This window comes from Acanthochromis polyacanthus, chromosome 7 (assembly GCF_021347895.1).
Source record: "Acanthochromis polyacanthus isolate Apoly-LR-REF ecotype Palm Island chromosome 7, KAUST_Apoly_ChrSc, whole genome shotgun sequence".
Taxonomy (NCBI): domain Eukaryota; kingdom Metazoa; phylum Chordata; class Actinopteri; family Pomacentridae; genus Acanthochromis; species Acanthochromis polyacanthus.
The window spans coordinates 33,757,258-33,774,475 of NC_067119.1; the positions used below are offsets into that span (position 1 = coordinate 33,757,258).

The 17,218-nt window shown below is 41.1% G+C and overlaps 2 protein-coding genes across 6 annotated transcripts in view; one reads left to right on the forward strand and one right to left on the reverse strand.

Moving 5' to 3' along the window:
* Window positions 1-17,218, forward strand: part of LOC127534728 (uncharacterized) — a 110,160-nt gene that overhangs the window by 51,557 nt on the left and 41,385 nt on the right. The window lies entirely within an intron of this gene.
* Window positions 1-17,218, reverse strand: part of ncaph (non-SMC condensin I complex, subunit H) — a 54,597-nt gene that overhangs the window by 24,217 nt on the left and 13,162 nt on the right. For all 5 annotated transcript variants that reach the window (XM_051950679.1, XM_051950682.1, XM_051950678.1 and 2 more), the window contains exons 11-13: window positions 16,432-16,538; window positions 15,366-15,485; window positions 6,524-6,631 (exon numbers count right to left, since the gene is read on the reverse strand). In XM_051950679.1, the coding sequence (XP_051806639.1) occupies window positions 6,524-6,631; window positions 15,366-15,485; window positions 16,432-16,538 (335 nt within the window). The remainder of the gene's footprint in view (window positions 1-6,523; window positions 6,632-15,365; window positions 15,486-16,431; window positions 16,539-17,218) is intronic.

The following is a 17,218-nucleotide window of genomic DNA, read 5'->3' on the forward strand; positions in this document are numbered from 1 at the left end:
AAATATTCATCCATCCGTTCTCTATACACGGCTTCAAAGCACACAGCGCGACTCACATTTCCGGGTTTATTATTACACACAAAAAAAAAGATTCCACAAAAAACGGCCATAATCCAACCTTTTACATCAGATGACACAAGCCAGTAAACTATTTTGTCCAAAACATGTCCTGAAGTCGGTATAAAATCCCCGAATCGGTCGTTTTCAAGGAAATGCACCTCCCGATGCGCGTCCAATATTCCCCGTATTTTTCGTAATTTTTTTATTTAAAAATAGAATATTAGCGATTTTTTGTACTGAAAACAGCTGGAATTGACTGAAGCTTAAAGGGTTAAAAAAACCCACAAACTCGATTTACTGTGATATTGTGAGATTTGTTTGTGGTGATGTAAATTAGCCATTCAACAGAGTCCGCTAACATTAAAGTGACTGACGTGCAGTGTCTGTGTTGACAGACGTAGAAAATACGTCAGGGTTTTGTTTAGGTTGTTAATATGTAATAGTCTGTCGCTACTTTTGAAGGTAAAAAAATACTTTTCGTTTGCTGGCTGTTAGTTCTGCCATTTGTTTTGTTTGCTGTCAGTGCTTTATTAGAACAGGGTCACGTGAATAAAAAGTTTTGCTGTTTTTAATAGTAGTGCAGATTTCAACCCCCAAATCGCTGTCAGTGAAAAAGTCAGATAATGATATTTATAAGACATTATGCATGATAGAAAAGAGAACAGCAGATGACTGACATGACAGGCTCGGCACGCAGATTCACCTCGAATCACGGAAGCGCCTTCATCATTCGGATTACCAAGACGGCTCATTAATATTTATGTACGTCGGATTACCAGCCAATCACAAAGCGCGTTCATCAGCCGACTCATTAATATTCATGTACGTCTCATTAATATTTATGGAAGGCAAAGTGCCGTATCCGTAGGCCACAGGCTGCGGGTACGGGTCCGTATCTGTAGACACTACGTTTTGTCATCCCCAGAAACGGTCACATATTATCGTCATCGCTTGAGCAGCAGGCGACAGGTTTATCTGCACCAAACTTTACTCACAGCACTGTGGAAAGTGAGATGAGACAACTTTTCAGACCTGCAAACTTCCAAGTCGCTGCAGCGGGACGAGCAGCTAACGCTAACGCTACACGTAATCCTCCAGTTCGGCCTTGTGTAGCGTTAGCGTTAGCTGCTCGTCCCGCTGCAGCGACTTGGAAGTTTGCAGGTCTGAAAAGTTGTCTCATCTCACTTTCCACAGTGCTGTGAGTAAAGTTTGGTGCAAATAAACCTGTCGCCTGCTGCTCAAGCGATGACGATAATATGTGACCGTTTCTGGGGATGACAAAATGTTTCTTAAAACCCCAATGGCTTGCTGAAGCGCTCGGGACTCCTCTCCACCTGCCATGGTAACCGTTACCTGAACATCACCGCCCACTTGAGCTTTTCAGCCAATCACAGCGCAAAAAACGATGGACTTCCTTTTCCACTATACTTACTTCCTTTTCCACTATTCTCTCTCGCACATACATACATTCTCCTCTCACACACCTACATTCTCCTCTTACATACATACATTCTTCTCTTTCATGCATATATTTTCTTTGTACATATACATATATGTCTATTTATTTAGGAGAATGTATGAATGCGAAAGGAGAATGTATGTACGTGCAAGTGTGACAATATATGCATGTGAGAGGAGAATGTATGTGTGTGCATGAGTGAAAATGTATGTATGTGAAAGCAGAATGTGTGTGTGCGTGAATATTAAAATATATGTATGTGAAAGAAGAATGTATGTGTGTGCAAGGAAAATATATGTGTGTGAAAGGAGAATGTATGTGTGTGAGAGGAGAATGTATGCGTGTAAGAGAGTGAAAATATATGTGTGTGAAAGGAGAATGTATGTATGTGAAAGGAGAATGTATGTATGTGAAAGGAGAATGTATGTGTGTCACAGGAGAATGTATGTGAGTATGAGAGAAAATATATGTGTGTGAGAGGACGAGAATGAATTAAGTCTTGTACGGCCCCTCATATAAATCTAGTGAAAAAAAAAAAAATATATATATATATATATATATATACATATATATATTAGGGCTGTCAAAATTAGCGCGTTAACCCGGATTAATCCATCATCATCATTAATCTGATTAAATATTTTGATGCAATTAACCCATCTGCAGCGCAGAATTACTCTGGCAACACATTTCGGGCAGTTTGTCCAAGTAGACTTGCCGTTGTGTTGCCGGAAATGCAGAAGAAGAAGAAGAAGTAGCGCAAAAAGAAGCAGCAACTCCAAATGGAGGACACTGAAAAGCGTGTTGGTCCTCTCGGTGGAAAATTTGACTATAAAAAAAAAAAACAAGACGGAACAATAGACCGAAATACAGTCATTTGCACACTCTGCAGGAAGGAGTTCTCTTTTCACAGAAGCACTTCCAGCCTAAAATATCACATCAACGCGAAACATGCAGTAGTCGGGGATTCTGTCAGCACTTCGGGTAATGTGTCGCCCGGCTTGCGACAAACCACCCTAACGGAATGTCGGGGCCTCAGTAAGTCTACGTCGGACAAATTGACTGACACAATTGCTAGGTGGATTGCAACAAACTGCAGACCCGTTAGTATCGTCGAGGATTTTGATTTAAAGAGGCCATAAGTGGCATGTGATAATACTAAATGCTACAAGTTATTCTAACGGTATCACAAGTAGTACTGGATTTATTTTTCAGTCTTTTGCATTTTGAATTAAAATGTTAAAAAAAAGTTTTATCACAAATACTAGTCTCAGTAGCTGGCTGAAAAAGTAACAGGGCCACATTAATGTGGATAAATGTTGTTTAAAAAAAAAAAGTTTTGTTAACATGGACTTTGAAAGGTGTTGAATAAACACATCATCCATCCATTTTCCTCCGCTTATCCAAAAAATTGTAGCCCTACATGTTTTGCTTTATTCCTTCAACATCTGTAACTCTTAATAACTCCAGCCCCCTCCCTGCCTCTGTTCAGGTCTGATCTTTCTTCAGGTCAGAGCTTTTTTAGGTGGGATCTTTGTTCAGGTTGGATCTTCCAGGTATGGTGGTTCTGAACCTGAAATCTACCATGATAGATGTTTTATAGAACTTGTTGCTTCAGCTCTCTGGGTTCCTTTCTTTTATCCATCCATCCATTTTCCTCCGCTTATCCGGGGCCGGGTCGCGGGGGCAGCAGGCGAAGCAGGTCGTTCCAGACGTCCCTCCCCCCGGCGACGCTTTCCAGCTCTTCCTGGGGGATCCCGAGGCGTTCCCAGGCCAGACGAGATATACACACGTGGACAAAATTGTTGGTACCCCTCAGTTAAAGAAGGAAAAACCCACAATTCTCACTGAAATCACTTGAAACTCACAAAAGTAACAATAAATAAAAATTTATTGAAAATTAAATAATCAAAAACAGCCATTACTTTTGAATTGTTGATTAACAATTATTAAAAAAACAAACTAATGAAACAGGCCTGGACAAAAATGATGGTACCTCTATAAAAGATTGAAAACTATTTGACCAGAGTGACATGATTAACTCAGGTGTGTCATTTAATTGACATCACAGGTGTTTCCAAACTCATAATCAGTCAGTCTGCCTATTTAAAGGGAGACAAGTAGTCACCCTGCTGTTTGGTGAAAAGGTGTGTACCACACTGAACATGGACAACAGAAAGCGAAGGAGAGAATTGTCCCAGGACATCCGAAAAAAATGATAGACAAACATCTTAAAGGTAAAGGCTATAAGACCATCTCTAAACAGCTTGAAGTTCCTGTGACAACAGTGGCTCATATTATTCAGAAGTTCAAGACCCACGGGACAGTAGCCAACCTCCCTGGACGTGGCCGCAAGAGGAAAATTGATGACAAATTGAAGAGACGGATCGTTGGAATTGTATCCAAAGAGCCCAGAGCAACCTCCAAAGAAATTAAAGGTGAACTCCAAGGCCAAGGTACATCAGTGTCAGATCGCACCATTCGTCGTTGTTTGAGCCAAAGTGGACTTCATGGGAGACGACCAAGGAGGACACCACTGCTGAAAAAAACTCATAAAAAGCCAGACTGGAATTTGCAAAAATGCATGTTGACAAGCCACAAAGTTTCTGGGAGAATGTCCTTTGGACAGATGAGACCAAACTGGAGCTTTTTGGTAAGGCACATCAACTCTATGTTCATAGACTCAAAAACCAAGCATACGAAGAAAAGAACACTGTCCCTACGGTGAAACATGGAGGAGGCTCAGTAATGTTTTGGGGCTGCTTTGCTGCATCTGGCACAGGGTGTCTTGAAAGTGTGCAAGGTACGATGAAATCTGAAGACTATCAAGGCATTCTGGAGAGAAATGTGCTGCCTAGTGTCAGAAAGCTTGGTCTCAGTCGCAGGTCATGGGTCTTCCAACAGGACAACGATCCAAAACACACAGCCAAAAACACCCAAGAATGGCTGAGAGAAAAGCGTTGGACTATTCTAAAGTGGCCTTCTATGAGCCCAGATCTGAATCCCATTGAACATATGTGGAAGGAGCTGAAACATGCCATTTGGAGAAGACACCCATCAAACCTGAGACAACTGGAGCTGTTTGCTCATGAGGAGTGGGCCAAAATACCTGTTGACAGCTGCAGAACGCTCATTGACAAATACAGAAATCGTTTAATTGCAGTGATTGCCTCAAAAGGTTGTGCAACAAAATATTAAGTTATGGGTACCATCATTTTTGTCCAGCCCTATTTCATTAGTTTGTTTTTTTAAATAATTATGTTAATCAACAATTCAAAAGTGATGGCTGATTTTGATTATTTAATTTTCAATAAATTTTTATTTATTGTTACTTTTGTGAGTTTCAAGTGATTTCAGTGAGAATTGTGGGTTTTTCCTTCTTTAACTGAGGGGTACCAACAATTTTGTCCACGTGTGTATAATCTCTCCAGCGAGTTCTGGGTCTGCCCCGGGGTCTCCTCCCAGACGGACGTGCTCGGAAAACCTTCAGAGGAAGTCTCCCCGGAGGCATCCGAATAAGGTGGCCAAACCACCTCAACTGGCTCCTTTCGATGCGAAGGAGCAGCCGCTCTACTCCGAGCTCCCTCCGAATGTCTGAGCTCCTCACCCTATCTCTAAGGCTGAGCCCAGCCACCCTACGGAGGAAGCTCATTCCGGCCGCTTGTATCCGCGATCTTGTTCTTTCGGTCACTACCCAAAGCTCATGACCATAGGTGAGGGTTGGAACGTAGATGGACTGGTAAATCGAGAGCTTCGCCTTACGGCTCAGCTCCCTCTTCACCACGACGGTTCGGTACAACGCCCGCATTACTGCTGACGCCGCACCAATCCGCCTGTCCATCTCTCGCTCCATTTTCCCATCACTCATGAACAAGATCCCGAGATACTTAAACTCCTTCGCTTGGGGAAGCAACTCCCCCCCAACCCGGAGGAAGCACTCCACCGGTTTCCGGCAGAGAACCATGGCCTCGGACTTGGAGGTGCTGATCCGCATCCCTGCCGCTTCACACTCGGCTGCAAACCGCTCCAGTGCGTGCCGGAGGTCACGGTCTGAGGATGCCAACAAAACCATATCATCCGCAAAAAGCAGAGAAGCGATCCTGAGGCTCCCAAACCGAAAACCCTCCCCACCACGACTGCGCCTTGAAATCCTGTCCATGAAAACCACAAACAGGATTGGAGACAAGGGGCAGCCCTGGCGGAGTCCAACACCCACCGGAAACGTGTCTGACTTAATGCCGAGTATGCGGACACAGCTCTCACTTTGGTTGTACAGGGACCGAACGGCCTGTAACAACGAGCCTCGGATCCCATATTCCCGCAGTGCCCCCCACAAAGCCCCTCATTAACACATCATTAAGTGCATATATATTCCCTTCTTCCTCGAGTCTGTTTGCCCATACAAAATAATCAATAATCGATCAATATAGATTAAAAATGAATTATATTGAATCGTGTTAATCGAAATTAATCCACAGCAACCTTTTGATTAATTAGATTACATTTTTTAATCCTTTGACAGCACTAATATATAAATGTAATAAACATAATAATCAGACATTAGATATTATCCAGTTATATTTATTGGTTACTCCTTATCCCAAGTAAGTAGAAAAAAAACTAAAATACAAACCAACCAAAGCTTGGGTCTTAGAAGGTTAAAGTCTTGTTTTATATGTACATTTGACTTTATTTAGCTTGTTATTAATACACCTTCCAGTGGCAGCTATTTATATTTTCGTCATGTCCCCATATATGATGACAATAAAGCTATTCTGTTCTAGTTAGTTATCTTCACATTTGCTCCCCACAAATGGTCTGTGAACCCACCAGGCCTCAGACACCGAGCACTGTGCAACATTAGTTTGGTCACTATGTAAAATACCCTCTAATGTCATGGTGAAATTTTTAGGCCACATCACCTACCAATTCACTCCATCGATACAAATAAAATCTGTTAAATACAGTAAAAACAAAAGTGATATAGAGAGGTGTGTTTCTGACCTGAAGACCTGGACAGAAGTTGGCTGTGTCGTTGGCGTTGTTGTAGTCATAATCTCCGATGCCTTCTCCAAGCTCTCCAGACAGCCTGTTTTGGCCTTCTTGACTCAGCTTGAATAAACAAAACCAAACACAGTACATCTGTCTCAACACAAATGATCTGTTTAAAATTACTGTGGACATGCTGATAATTTTGTGAATTACATTGCAACAGTACTGTACAGTCCCTCCAGGAATTCATGATGTTGCGATCGCGCGAAATCAACCAATCTCCGCGAATTTTTCGCGGCCTTGCAATTTTGTCCAATCATCGCAACTCCCGCAATTTTGGCCCGCCTCCCGTGAGTTCCACCAATCATAGCAGCTCCCAGCGCAAACATAATGCATGTATGTCACAGAATTCACTTCCTTGTTAGTGGTTTGAAGATGCAGACATGTGAGATACTAATGTCTCTCATTTACCAACAAAAATTACTGCTGAAGACCGTGATAAACAATTAATTCACTGATGTTTTTCACCAAAGCGGAGCTAAACTGTTTTACACCAGTGCAATATTGTGGTGGAATACAAAAAAAAAACATCGATTGATACACACTTTTTTTAAAACATGAAACATTAGGACCGGCTGAAATGAGCGGACAACAGACCAGACAAATCACCATGATGGAAGCTGTTGCATCCAGATCCGTTGGAGCTCTGAAAGAATGAAGGTAAATTAGATTAATTATTCCACCAAAGAACACGGCGGAGTTATGTGACGATCAGAGTGTGTGAATCCTTCCTCTGTTACCCATATCACTCAAAAACGGACTCAGGGATTTCAATGAAATTATCAGGGTCAGTCAGAAGTGACACAAGGACCAAGTGATTAGACTTTGGCAGTGATTAGGAGTGTGACGTTATCTCGATATGGCGATATATCTCGACATTTTATGTGAAGATAAATTATCGATATGCCTCCGCCAAATATCGACATTTTGTATTTACATATGTCCGCTATAAACGGCTCCATTCATTGTTAGTTACTTTTGAGCAATTCCTTGGTTGTCCAATAGGGGAGCGCCTTGCGTGAGCGGCCGTACAGTAGGCGGAAGTTGGCTGGCGAAGAAGACACACAACAGCAGAGAACATGGCGAACACGAGTGAAAGGCAGAGGTTGAAAGATGCACCGGCAAGTTTCAAGTCAAAAGTATGGATACATTTCGGATTTTATAGTACTGAGGATGGGACAAAACTGGAGAAGGACTTTGCTATATGCAAGAACTGTTTAACCAAAGTTAAGTACACTGGGAGCACGACCAACATGCACAGCCACTTGCAACACCACCACCCAGAACTGCTAGCGTTAGAGCAAAAAGCTGCTTCTGTTAGCCTGCCTCCTGGCCAGACCAGTTTGGGGGATTTACTTAAAGCCAAGCTCCCTTTCAACTCCCACAGGGCAAAGTCGATTACCCATGCAATATCTGTGTATATTTGTAAAGATCTGCGGCCATACAGCGTTGTCGAGAATGAAGGGTTTCGCTTTATGATGCGCACTCTGGAGCCACGGTACGAAATACCAAGTCGAAAACATTTCACTAAAAAACTATCCCAGCTTTGTACGAAGAAAACAGATCTCTGGTTATGAATACCCTCGAGTCAACAGAACGAGTTGGTCTTACATGCGATGGTTGGACCTCGAGGGCCACGCTCTCCTTCATAACCATCACCGCACATTTCATCAGCGACTGGGAAATCAAATCATACGTGCTTCAAACCCGTGAAATGCACGAAACCCATACTGGCGCACATATTGCAGAAGTACTTCAGCGAGCAGTGGAAGAGTGGAAGATTGACACGAAAAAGCCAGTTGTTGTGACCGATAATGCCTCAAATATGACTGTCGCGATGGAATTAACAGGCTACCAGCATGTACGGTGTTTTGCACATGTGTTGAATCTTGCATCACAGCATGCGCTGAAGGTAACTGTCGTTGCGAGGCTTCTTGCAAAGATTAGAAGGATCTCAAACTACTTTCACAGGAGCACGATAGGCGCAAACGCACTGAAGAAGAATCAAACACTACTGGGCTTGCCCTCTCATAAGCTTATCACGGACATGCCTGTACGCTGGAATAGTGCCTATGAGATGGTCGCCAGGTTTCTGGAGCAACAACCTGCCATCACTGCTGCTCTCTTATCACCCGAGGTAAGAACATTTTGAAATATACATTTTTTTAAAATACATGCCAAATAAGTAACAGATAAATGATTCATTTAGTGAACAGAAAAAAATCCTAATAGTTTCTGACATCACATTAGTAGACAATAATTATAACACATTTAAGTACATATAGAAATTTCATGGTTTTATTCACTCTTTCCATACTCACATCACTTTGAGCTTCTCATCAAAACTCATAATAGCAAGAAAAACTAAAATATAACAATACTAGTATTCTTATGTTATATTCTGCTCTGTTAAAGGTGAGAAAGAATGTGACTGACTGCGCACTGACAGAGTCCGACATCTCAAATGCCGAACAAATAGTGGAAGCTTTCAAGCCAATGCTTGTGGCAACAAACATCATGTGTGAAGAAAAGAGACCCAGTATTTCCATGATCGCCCCTCTTCAAGCTCAACTGCTCAATGACACCACCAGCACAGTTGAAGATTCACCTCTAGTTAGAGAAGTTAAGAGTGCCATTCATCAGGATCTTGCAAAGAGGTATCAGTCTGTGGAGGAAAAAGATCTACTCTACATCTCATCATCCCTTGACCCAAGATTCAAATCTCTACCCTTTCTGTCACCTCAAGAAGTGCAAGAAACTTATGCAAAACTACTGTCAAAGGCTTTAGCTCTGAAGGAGGAGGAACAGGGGCTTTGGGAGCAAGCACAGGGAGCGGGTGAGGAGTTCCCTCACACTAGTAGTGACAAAAACAACCAGGACGACTGCAGTGCACAGAGCCCAAAAAGAAGGAGGTGTGCTCTCATGGAACTGCTGGGACAGACTTTCAAGAGCAGTCCTCCTCAGTCAGAATCAACTTCCCTAGCAATTGCACAAAAGGAGGTGAAGCTATACCAAGATGTTCCTTCTCTTCCACTCACTGAGGATCCACTGTTGTGGTGGAAAAGTCAAGCACATGTGTATCCTCTTCTTTCCAAGTTGGCACAAAGACATTTGTGTATTCCTGGAACCAGTGTAGCAGCTGAAAGGGTTTTTTCAACTGCTGGGGACATCATCAGTGTCCAGAGAAGTGTGCTCACCCCTGAACATGCTGACCAGTTGCTTTTCCTCAAGAAAAACATGCACTTGCCAGTGTAGTGTGTAACATGGACATGTTTCTGTTCTGATAGGCAATCAGTTTTGCAGAAAAGGTGATTTTGATTGTTGGTGTTTGAAAACCTATTTTTTAAAAACATGCTCTTTTTTGTAAGGTTAATTTAAACCTGTTCATTTTTTCTTGTTCTCCTAAATGCAGGTAGATGTCTTGAAGTAAATTTGCACTTTAAAGCAATGTTATACTGAAATAAGCTAAAAATCTTTTAAAATAAGCTAGAGGTTGTTACTGAAATGTTGCACTACAAAAGTGTCTGTTATAAAGACACTTATTTGTTTACAGGAATGTTGCAAAAATAGTGTTTAAGACACATTTGTTGATAGGAATGTTGCACTAACAACAAGTGAGGCATGTTGGGTACAATTTTATTTCTTCTTATTTTGCCTCTACAAAGTGATGTGGATCCAATCTACAAGGGAACATCGTTCAGCAGTTCTTGGAGATTTTAGTAACTTGCAAAACTAACTTATGTTTTGGGAACATCTGTAAATTGTAGCAGGTGCTCAGCATGTGAGGAGTATTGGATTAGTTGGATGCTTTGTCTTTTTACTCTCATTTCTTTATTATAATATACCAAAGCATACAGCTGTAAAAAGAACATGTATAGAAATTCTGAATATTCCAGAGAGCCAATTGAAGCAGAAATTGACATGTAGTTTGCACAGTAGGTGGCGACAGGTCGGTCTGCGTTGAAAGACTGAGGTGTCGCAGTTGCTCATTTTCTTCTTGATGGGACGGAACGTGGCGATTGTGTTTGAGCTTAGCAGGTTTCTGCTCAGGAATTCTGAATAAAGTGATCACACTGTTTACAGGAATGTTGCAAAAATAGTGTTTAAGACACATTGGTTGATAGGAATGTTGCACTAAAATATTCTGCTGCCAGTGCAGTGTGTAACATGGACATGTTTCTGTTCTGATAGGCAATCAGTTTTGCAGAAAATGTTATTTTGATTGTTGGTGTTTGAAAACCTATTTTTTAAAAACATGCTCTTTTTTGTAAGGTTAGTATTGGAATATAATTTAAACCTGTTTATTTTTTCTTGTTCTCCTAAATCCAGGTAGATGTCTTGCAGTAAATTTGCACTTTAAAGCAATGTTATACTGAAATAAGCTAAAAATCTTTTAAAATAAGCTAGAGATTGTTACTGAAATGTTGCACTACAAAAGTGTCTCTTATAAAGACACTTATTTGTTTACAGGAATGTTGCAAAAATAGTGTTTAAGACACATTTGTTGATAGGAATGTTGCACTAAAATATTCTGTTCAGGAATTGACTTTGTGTTAAAGTGATGACACCAAATAAAACTGTTTATTTTTTCCATTTAAAAACATCTATTTTGCTCTTTAATAATAGTATCGTGAATTATCGTATCTTGAATTAATCACCAATATATCGATAATCGTAATATTGCCATATCGTGAGATTATCGTTATCGTGAGCCTGATATCGCATATCGTATCGTATCGTGAGGAACCCAGAGGTTCCCACTCCTAGCAGTGATATGGCTTAAAGTTTGGATCCACAGATTTGTTAAGGATTTCCCACTGAGGTAGCGGCACGGCGTCTGATAGCAGCACGGTAACCATGGCAACAAGTGAATGCTACCTCAGCGGCCTGCTGATGATCACATGATTGTGATCCTACAACAAATCTACCCCTGTGGATGTATCGGAAATGACACAAGGAACAACTGATTAAATTGTCAGGGTGTTTCTGAGTCCCATCAATTCCCGTTGCCCACTACATATTTAAGTCACGCGATTCGGTATGTACACATGTATAACACACACCTGTGTTCAGCACAAGGTCAGGTAATGAATAGTCTTGGTGGAGGACTGTGCTCCGTCAGTGCTGTTCTTGTTAATTGACGTGACAAGCCGTGAGCGTGTGCGAACACGTGTGTGCCAAGAAGTGAAATTAACTTTTAAAGCCACTGACCAAATATGATTCATTCTATAGTAAATTATCATTTTGTGCCTTAAATCTACCAACCACATCATGTTAAACCAGTATCTTCTCCTCAACATATGAGAAATCCCCACTATAGCTCCTTCTCTCTTCTCTTCTGTCCTACACATCTCCACAGCTGCAGCCATTTCCGTTCCAGCACCTGTATCTGTCTCTGTCACACAGACAGGGGTGATGTTGGAGCTTCAGAGACTTTGCTCTGTGAAGGCAGCTGGCCCAGATGGTGTATGTCCAAGACTGCTTAAAGACTGTGCTGCACATCTATGTCAACCTCTCCACAGGCTCTTCAACCTGAGTCTACAGCTGGGGCGGGTGCCTGCTCTATGGAAAACATCCTGTATTGTACTGGTACCAAAAATCAAATGTCCGGCTGAACTAAATGACTACAGACCTATTGCCCTGACCTCACACATCATGAAAACTCTGGAGCGGCTGGTTTTAAGTCTACTGAGGCTTGAGGTCAAAGACAAACTAGATTCTCTGCAGTTTGCTTACAAAGCACACATTGGAGTGGATGATGCCATCCTCTTCATCCTTCACCGTGCCCTGTCTCATCTGGAGGAACCTGGAGTTTATGTGAGAATCATGTTCTTTGATTTTTCAAACGCATTCAACTCCATCCAACTCACCATGGTCAAAGACAGGCTCACAGAGATGGGAGTAGGGTTGGATATCGAAATTCGGTTCTAAGTAGGAACCGAATCAAAAACGGCAGGTACCTGGTACCCATAAAAAATATTTACTTTCGGTTCTGCTTTTCGGTTCTTGGACGGACTTATAACCTTTTTTACAATGGCTGCGTGTCTGCCAGGAAACTTCAGCGAGAGGGCTCTGGGAGACCTGTCTGTTACGCTGATAGCGCTGATAGCGTGAATGTGTGACGTAGTCATGTAAAGGAAAAAAAAAAAAAACAATACCGGAGAAACTTTGCTAACTATGGGCCATGGGAAACGCTCTAAAGTGTGGCTTCATTTTGAAAGACAAAGAGATGAAAAAGGAAAGTGCAACATATGTCATAAGCTTATTAGCTGTAAGACAGGCTGCACGTCAAATTTGACGAAACATTTACGACTCCATGGCATCGAGCTGAAAGACTGTACAGTGTTCGATCTTCTGCGGACCGACACAGCCAGTGTTAATGTTGCTACAAGCAGCGTTAGCACCTTGCCAGCAGCCCCAAAAGAGACACTGTTCACGTTGGCGAAAAGGAGGCTGACAAAAGAGAAAGCTGAGGAGTGTCACCGTGCAGTAACCAAGTTTGTAGTGAAAGGACTACATCCTTTCTCGGTCGTCGAGTCTCCGTCATTCAGGTAAGTTAAATAATGTAACGTTTCATATTTCCATCCTAAATCCTGTGGCAAAAATACAGTATTTCGTCTTGTGTAGGCTTATATTTCCCTGCAAACGTCAATGACATGCAAACTATAAAACGGTTGAATTTGTATAGAATTAAATCAAGACGAATCTATACAATAAAATAAACACAATACAGACATTCTGTATTCATTTGAAATATTTTCAGCTCTTGTATTTGTGTATTTCTGCCACTGCGACACTGTATTACTGATTTCCTAACAACAAAACAGTGTGATTTGGGTTGGAAATGGACGAGGCCTAAGTTTGTAGAATCAAATTTTCCTAAAGGTTAAGGAATAAAGTTACTTTAGTTAAATAAACTATTGACCTTCTATTTTTTTTACTATTTTGGAATCGTATTAAGGAATCGTTTGGCACCGGAATCGATAAGCAGAACCGGAATCGGATTCATAAAAATCCTAACGATACCCATCCCTAGATGGAGTGGATCCTTCCTGTGTTTCATGGATCACAGATTACCTGACAGGAAGGCCACAGTTTGTCAGGCTGGGGAACTGTGTTTCTGGGACATTAATGAGTAGTACTGGGGCTCCACAAGGAACAGTCCTGGCTCCATTCCTGTTCACTCTGTATACATCTGACTTTAAATACAGCACTGAGTCCTGCCACATTCAGAAATACTCTGATGACACTGCTATTGTGGCACGTATCAGAAATGGACATGAAGCTGAATACAGAGATCTGATAAATGCCTTCAGTGACTGGAGTCATGAAAACTACCTGCTACTCAACGCCTCAAAGACAAAGGAAATGATCATAGATTTAAGCAGATCCAAACCCCCTCTTCAGTCACTGAACACTTGTGGCATGGACATCGAGATGGTGACATCATATAAATATTTAGGTGTCCACCTTGATAATAAGTTGGACTGGTCTACAAACGTAGACTTCATCTACAAAAAGGGCCAGAGCCGACTTTATTGCCTCAGAAGACTTCGATCTTTAGACATGTGCAGTAAGATGCTGCAGATGTTTTATCAGTCTGTGATAGCAGGTGTCCTGTTTTATGCTGCAGTCTGCTGGGGAGGCAGCATAAAACACAAGGATGCAAGGCGTCTGAACAAACTGATTAAAAAAGCTGGCTCTGTGGTTGGAATCACATTGAACACATTGGAGGATGAGGTGGAGAGACGGGCACTGAGCAAGATGGAGCCATTCTTACAAACATGGATCATCCACTTCACATCTGTCTCAATGAACAACGAAACATCAGTGGACGGCTCCTATCCCTGCGCTGCAGGACCGAAAGATTTAGGAAATCTTTCTTGCCATCAGCAGTTGGGCTATTCAATTCAAAATTAAACAGATAAGAACCCTGACAACTGAATTTCCCTTCGGAGATGAATAAAGTGATTCCATTCTATTCTATCTGGCTGCTGCTATTTTTCCACCGTGGTGTGCCAGCTTTTGTGCAAATGGGTTGGAATGTTAAATAATTAATTTCGGAATAAGTATTGTCAGTTTCAGTGTTAAAACATGTTCTACAAGCTGGAAAAAAATGCAGCTTTTTAGCAATTGTCACTGTCTCCTGCAATTTCATCACAATAAATAAGCTTAAAACATCGCAACTTTTATCGCAATTTTTTAGAAAAGCTACCGCGAATTCAGGCATTTTCGGCCGCAACGATCACGAAAAACGCCCGTGAAATCCTGGAGGGACTGACTGTACCTTTGTTTTGATGTTCATGTGGAATATCAGTACATACATATATATACACAGTATATATAGTGTATATACATTACTTAGACTGTAAAATCCATCTAAAATTCTTAGCAGGTATTTGTTAGCCCTAAATTAGTCACTTATTAATTCAATTTGCACCAGATTTGGTTAAAACAGAAATGCCTTATTTAGTAAAGATTTATGCATATATTATTTGTTAGAAAACATCTTGAATGCTGTTTAATTAAGATCAAACTATGTAAACACAAAGCCACGGCAACATCATAAGCTATTATCAGACAATACTTTGTTTTATTTATGTCTGCATATGAGTTCCAGAGGTAGCTATATTTACTAAAGTTCAGTGACTATCCAATTGAACTAACCTAGTAACTGACTCAACAACTTCTTAATTTGAGTTATGTTGGCATTTCCTGATTCAATAAAACAAGCACAATGTCAGTTCTGAATATCTGTACTTTCACCCAGCTGACAGGATTAGTGACGTCTCACCGAGTTGGAGGGTTTGAGGCTGAGCTGGGAGAGCGTCTCTGGGGGAAACTGGAAGTCTGCTGGCAGAGTTGTTTTCTTGTTGCTGGCACTGAGGGCAGACTTGCTGTTAGTGGTGGCAGCCTGAGAAGGGAAAGAAGAATATGTTTGATTAAGGCCACATAATATAGAGACTTTGGATATCTGATGTATATACTGCTAATAAGTTTAAAATTACAACTCTTTATAGAGAATGTGTTTTATTGTGCAGAATGAATAATTAGAGCTACTTGTAGCATCAGTACTGTGGAGATTTGTTGTGAGGATCAAACATCAAAGAAACTGTATTCAGGTCTGAAAATGTCCTGAAATGTTCATGACAGATGATGTAAAGCAAAAATAATTTAAAAATGGTATTTGAGAAATTGTAAAGTAGATTTAAGCTCTGAAATGCTGGCATTAATGTGACATTAAATTCAGCTATTCACACTGCTTAACCAACATCTACAAATGTGTTTTGAGAGTTGAGACATAAAAGACTTCTAGACAGGATATGTGTGACACCAGCTGCATCAAAAATAGTTCCTTAACTGCTGAATGCTGTGTTGCCATGGCTACAACACCAGAAAGAGCCACGTTACAGCCTTAATGCCTCCATATTTCAGATAGATGAGACATGCGGAGACCAGTCACCTCTGACTCTGTTGTTAGGCGTCAAAGCACTGATCTGAACTGCACAACATAAACACTGCCACAGCTCCATTCCATAATAAAACCACCATTATTTACACATAGTGAAAAGGAATAAATGTGGAAAAATACAGATCACTCAAAATCAGCAGAGCAGAGACATATGAAATGGATATAAATTTCATTATAACCTAGCTATTCACAAACACATAAGGCATTGTGCTGATTGCATACTTGTATTGACTGTAGAACTGATCATGCCGTCTTGAAAATAGGAAGATCAGCTTGAATGTGACTTTTGATCACACTACATAAATACAGTCTGTTACCATAGTTTATATAGACAGACAAAGAGCACTTTTAGAGTTTCAGTTAATGCATAATGTTTGAAAGTTTTTACCCTTGTGGTGCGGAAGTAGGTGTCAAAGTTGACATCATCATTGAAGTCTATTTCAAACGTCTTTTTGGGCTTTCTTTTACGCGTCTCCTTGTCGGGCAAATGATCCACTACAGGAGACAAAGTACATAAATCAGGCATTAGAAAATCATCTCCACTAATTCGTTCAGATATAACTTAATGGCTGATGAGTAAAACTAGAAACACCTTGTTAGTTTTGACATAAAGATAACATAAGAAAGAACTGTAGTAGACTGAGGATATAATAACCCTCAGCAAAGCAAGAAAAAGCAAAAAACCCTTTCACTGTTTCAAAGTTTTCTACCAACATTGATCCATATAATACATAACATGTCTTATTAAAATGATGTGCTATGTATCATATGGATTCTTGCTTTTAATTTCTACTATGGCTAGGCTTGGGCGGTATTACGGTAATACCGTATACTGCCGGTGTTTAAAAATAGCAGCGGTATCAGTTCCAATACTGTCATGAAAAAAATGCAATGGTGTGTGGCTCCGTTATGAGAGAGGGAGAGAGAGCAGGGTGTGTGTGTGTGTGTGTGTGTGTGTGTGTGTGTGTGTGTGTGTGTGTGTGTGTGTGTGTGTGTGTGTGAGCGAGATGTCCGAGCGACCCTGAATGCAGCGCGAGCGAGGAAGATGGCAGTAGTCGGTTCGGGGAGGAAGAGAGAAGAGGTGTGTAGGTGCTGGGTTAGCGCGATTGTATGGTTCAGCTGCTGTTAATTTACAATAAAGGCTGCAGTATTCTTCAATAAGGCCAGGCTCCTGT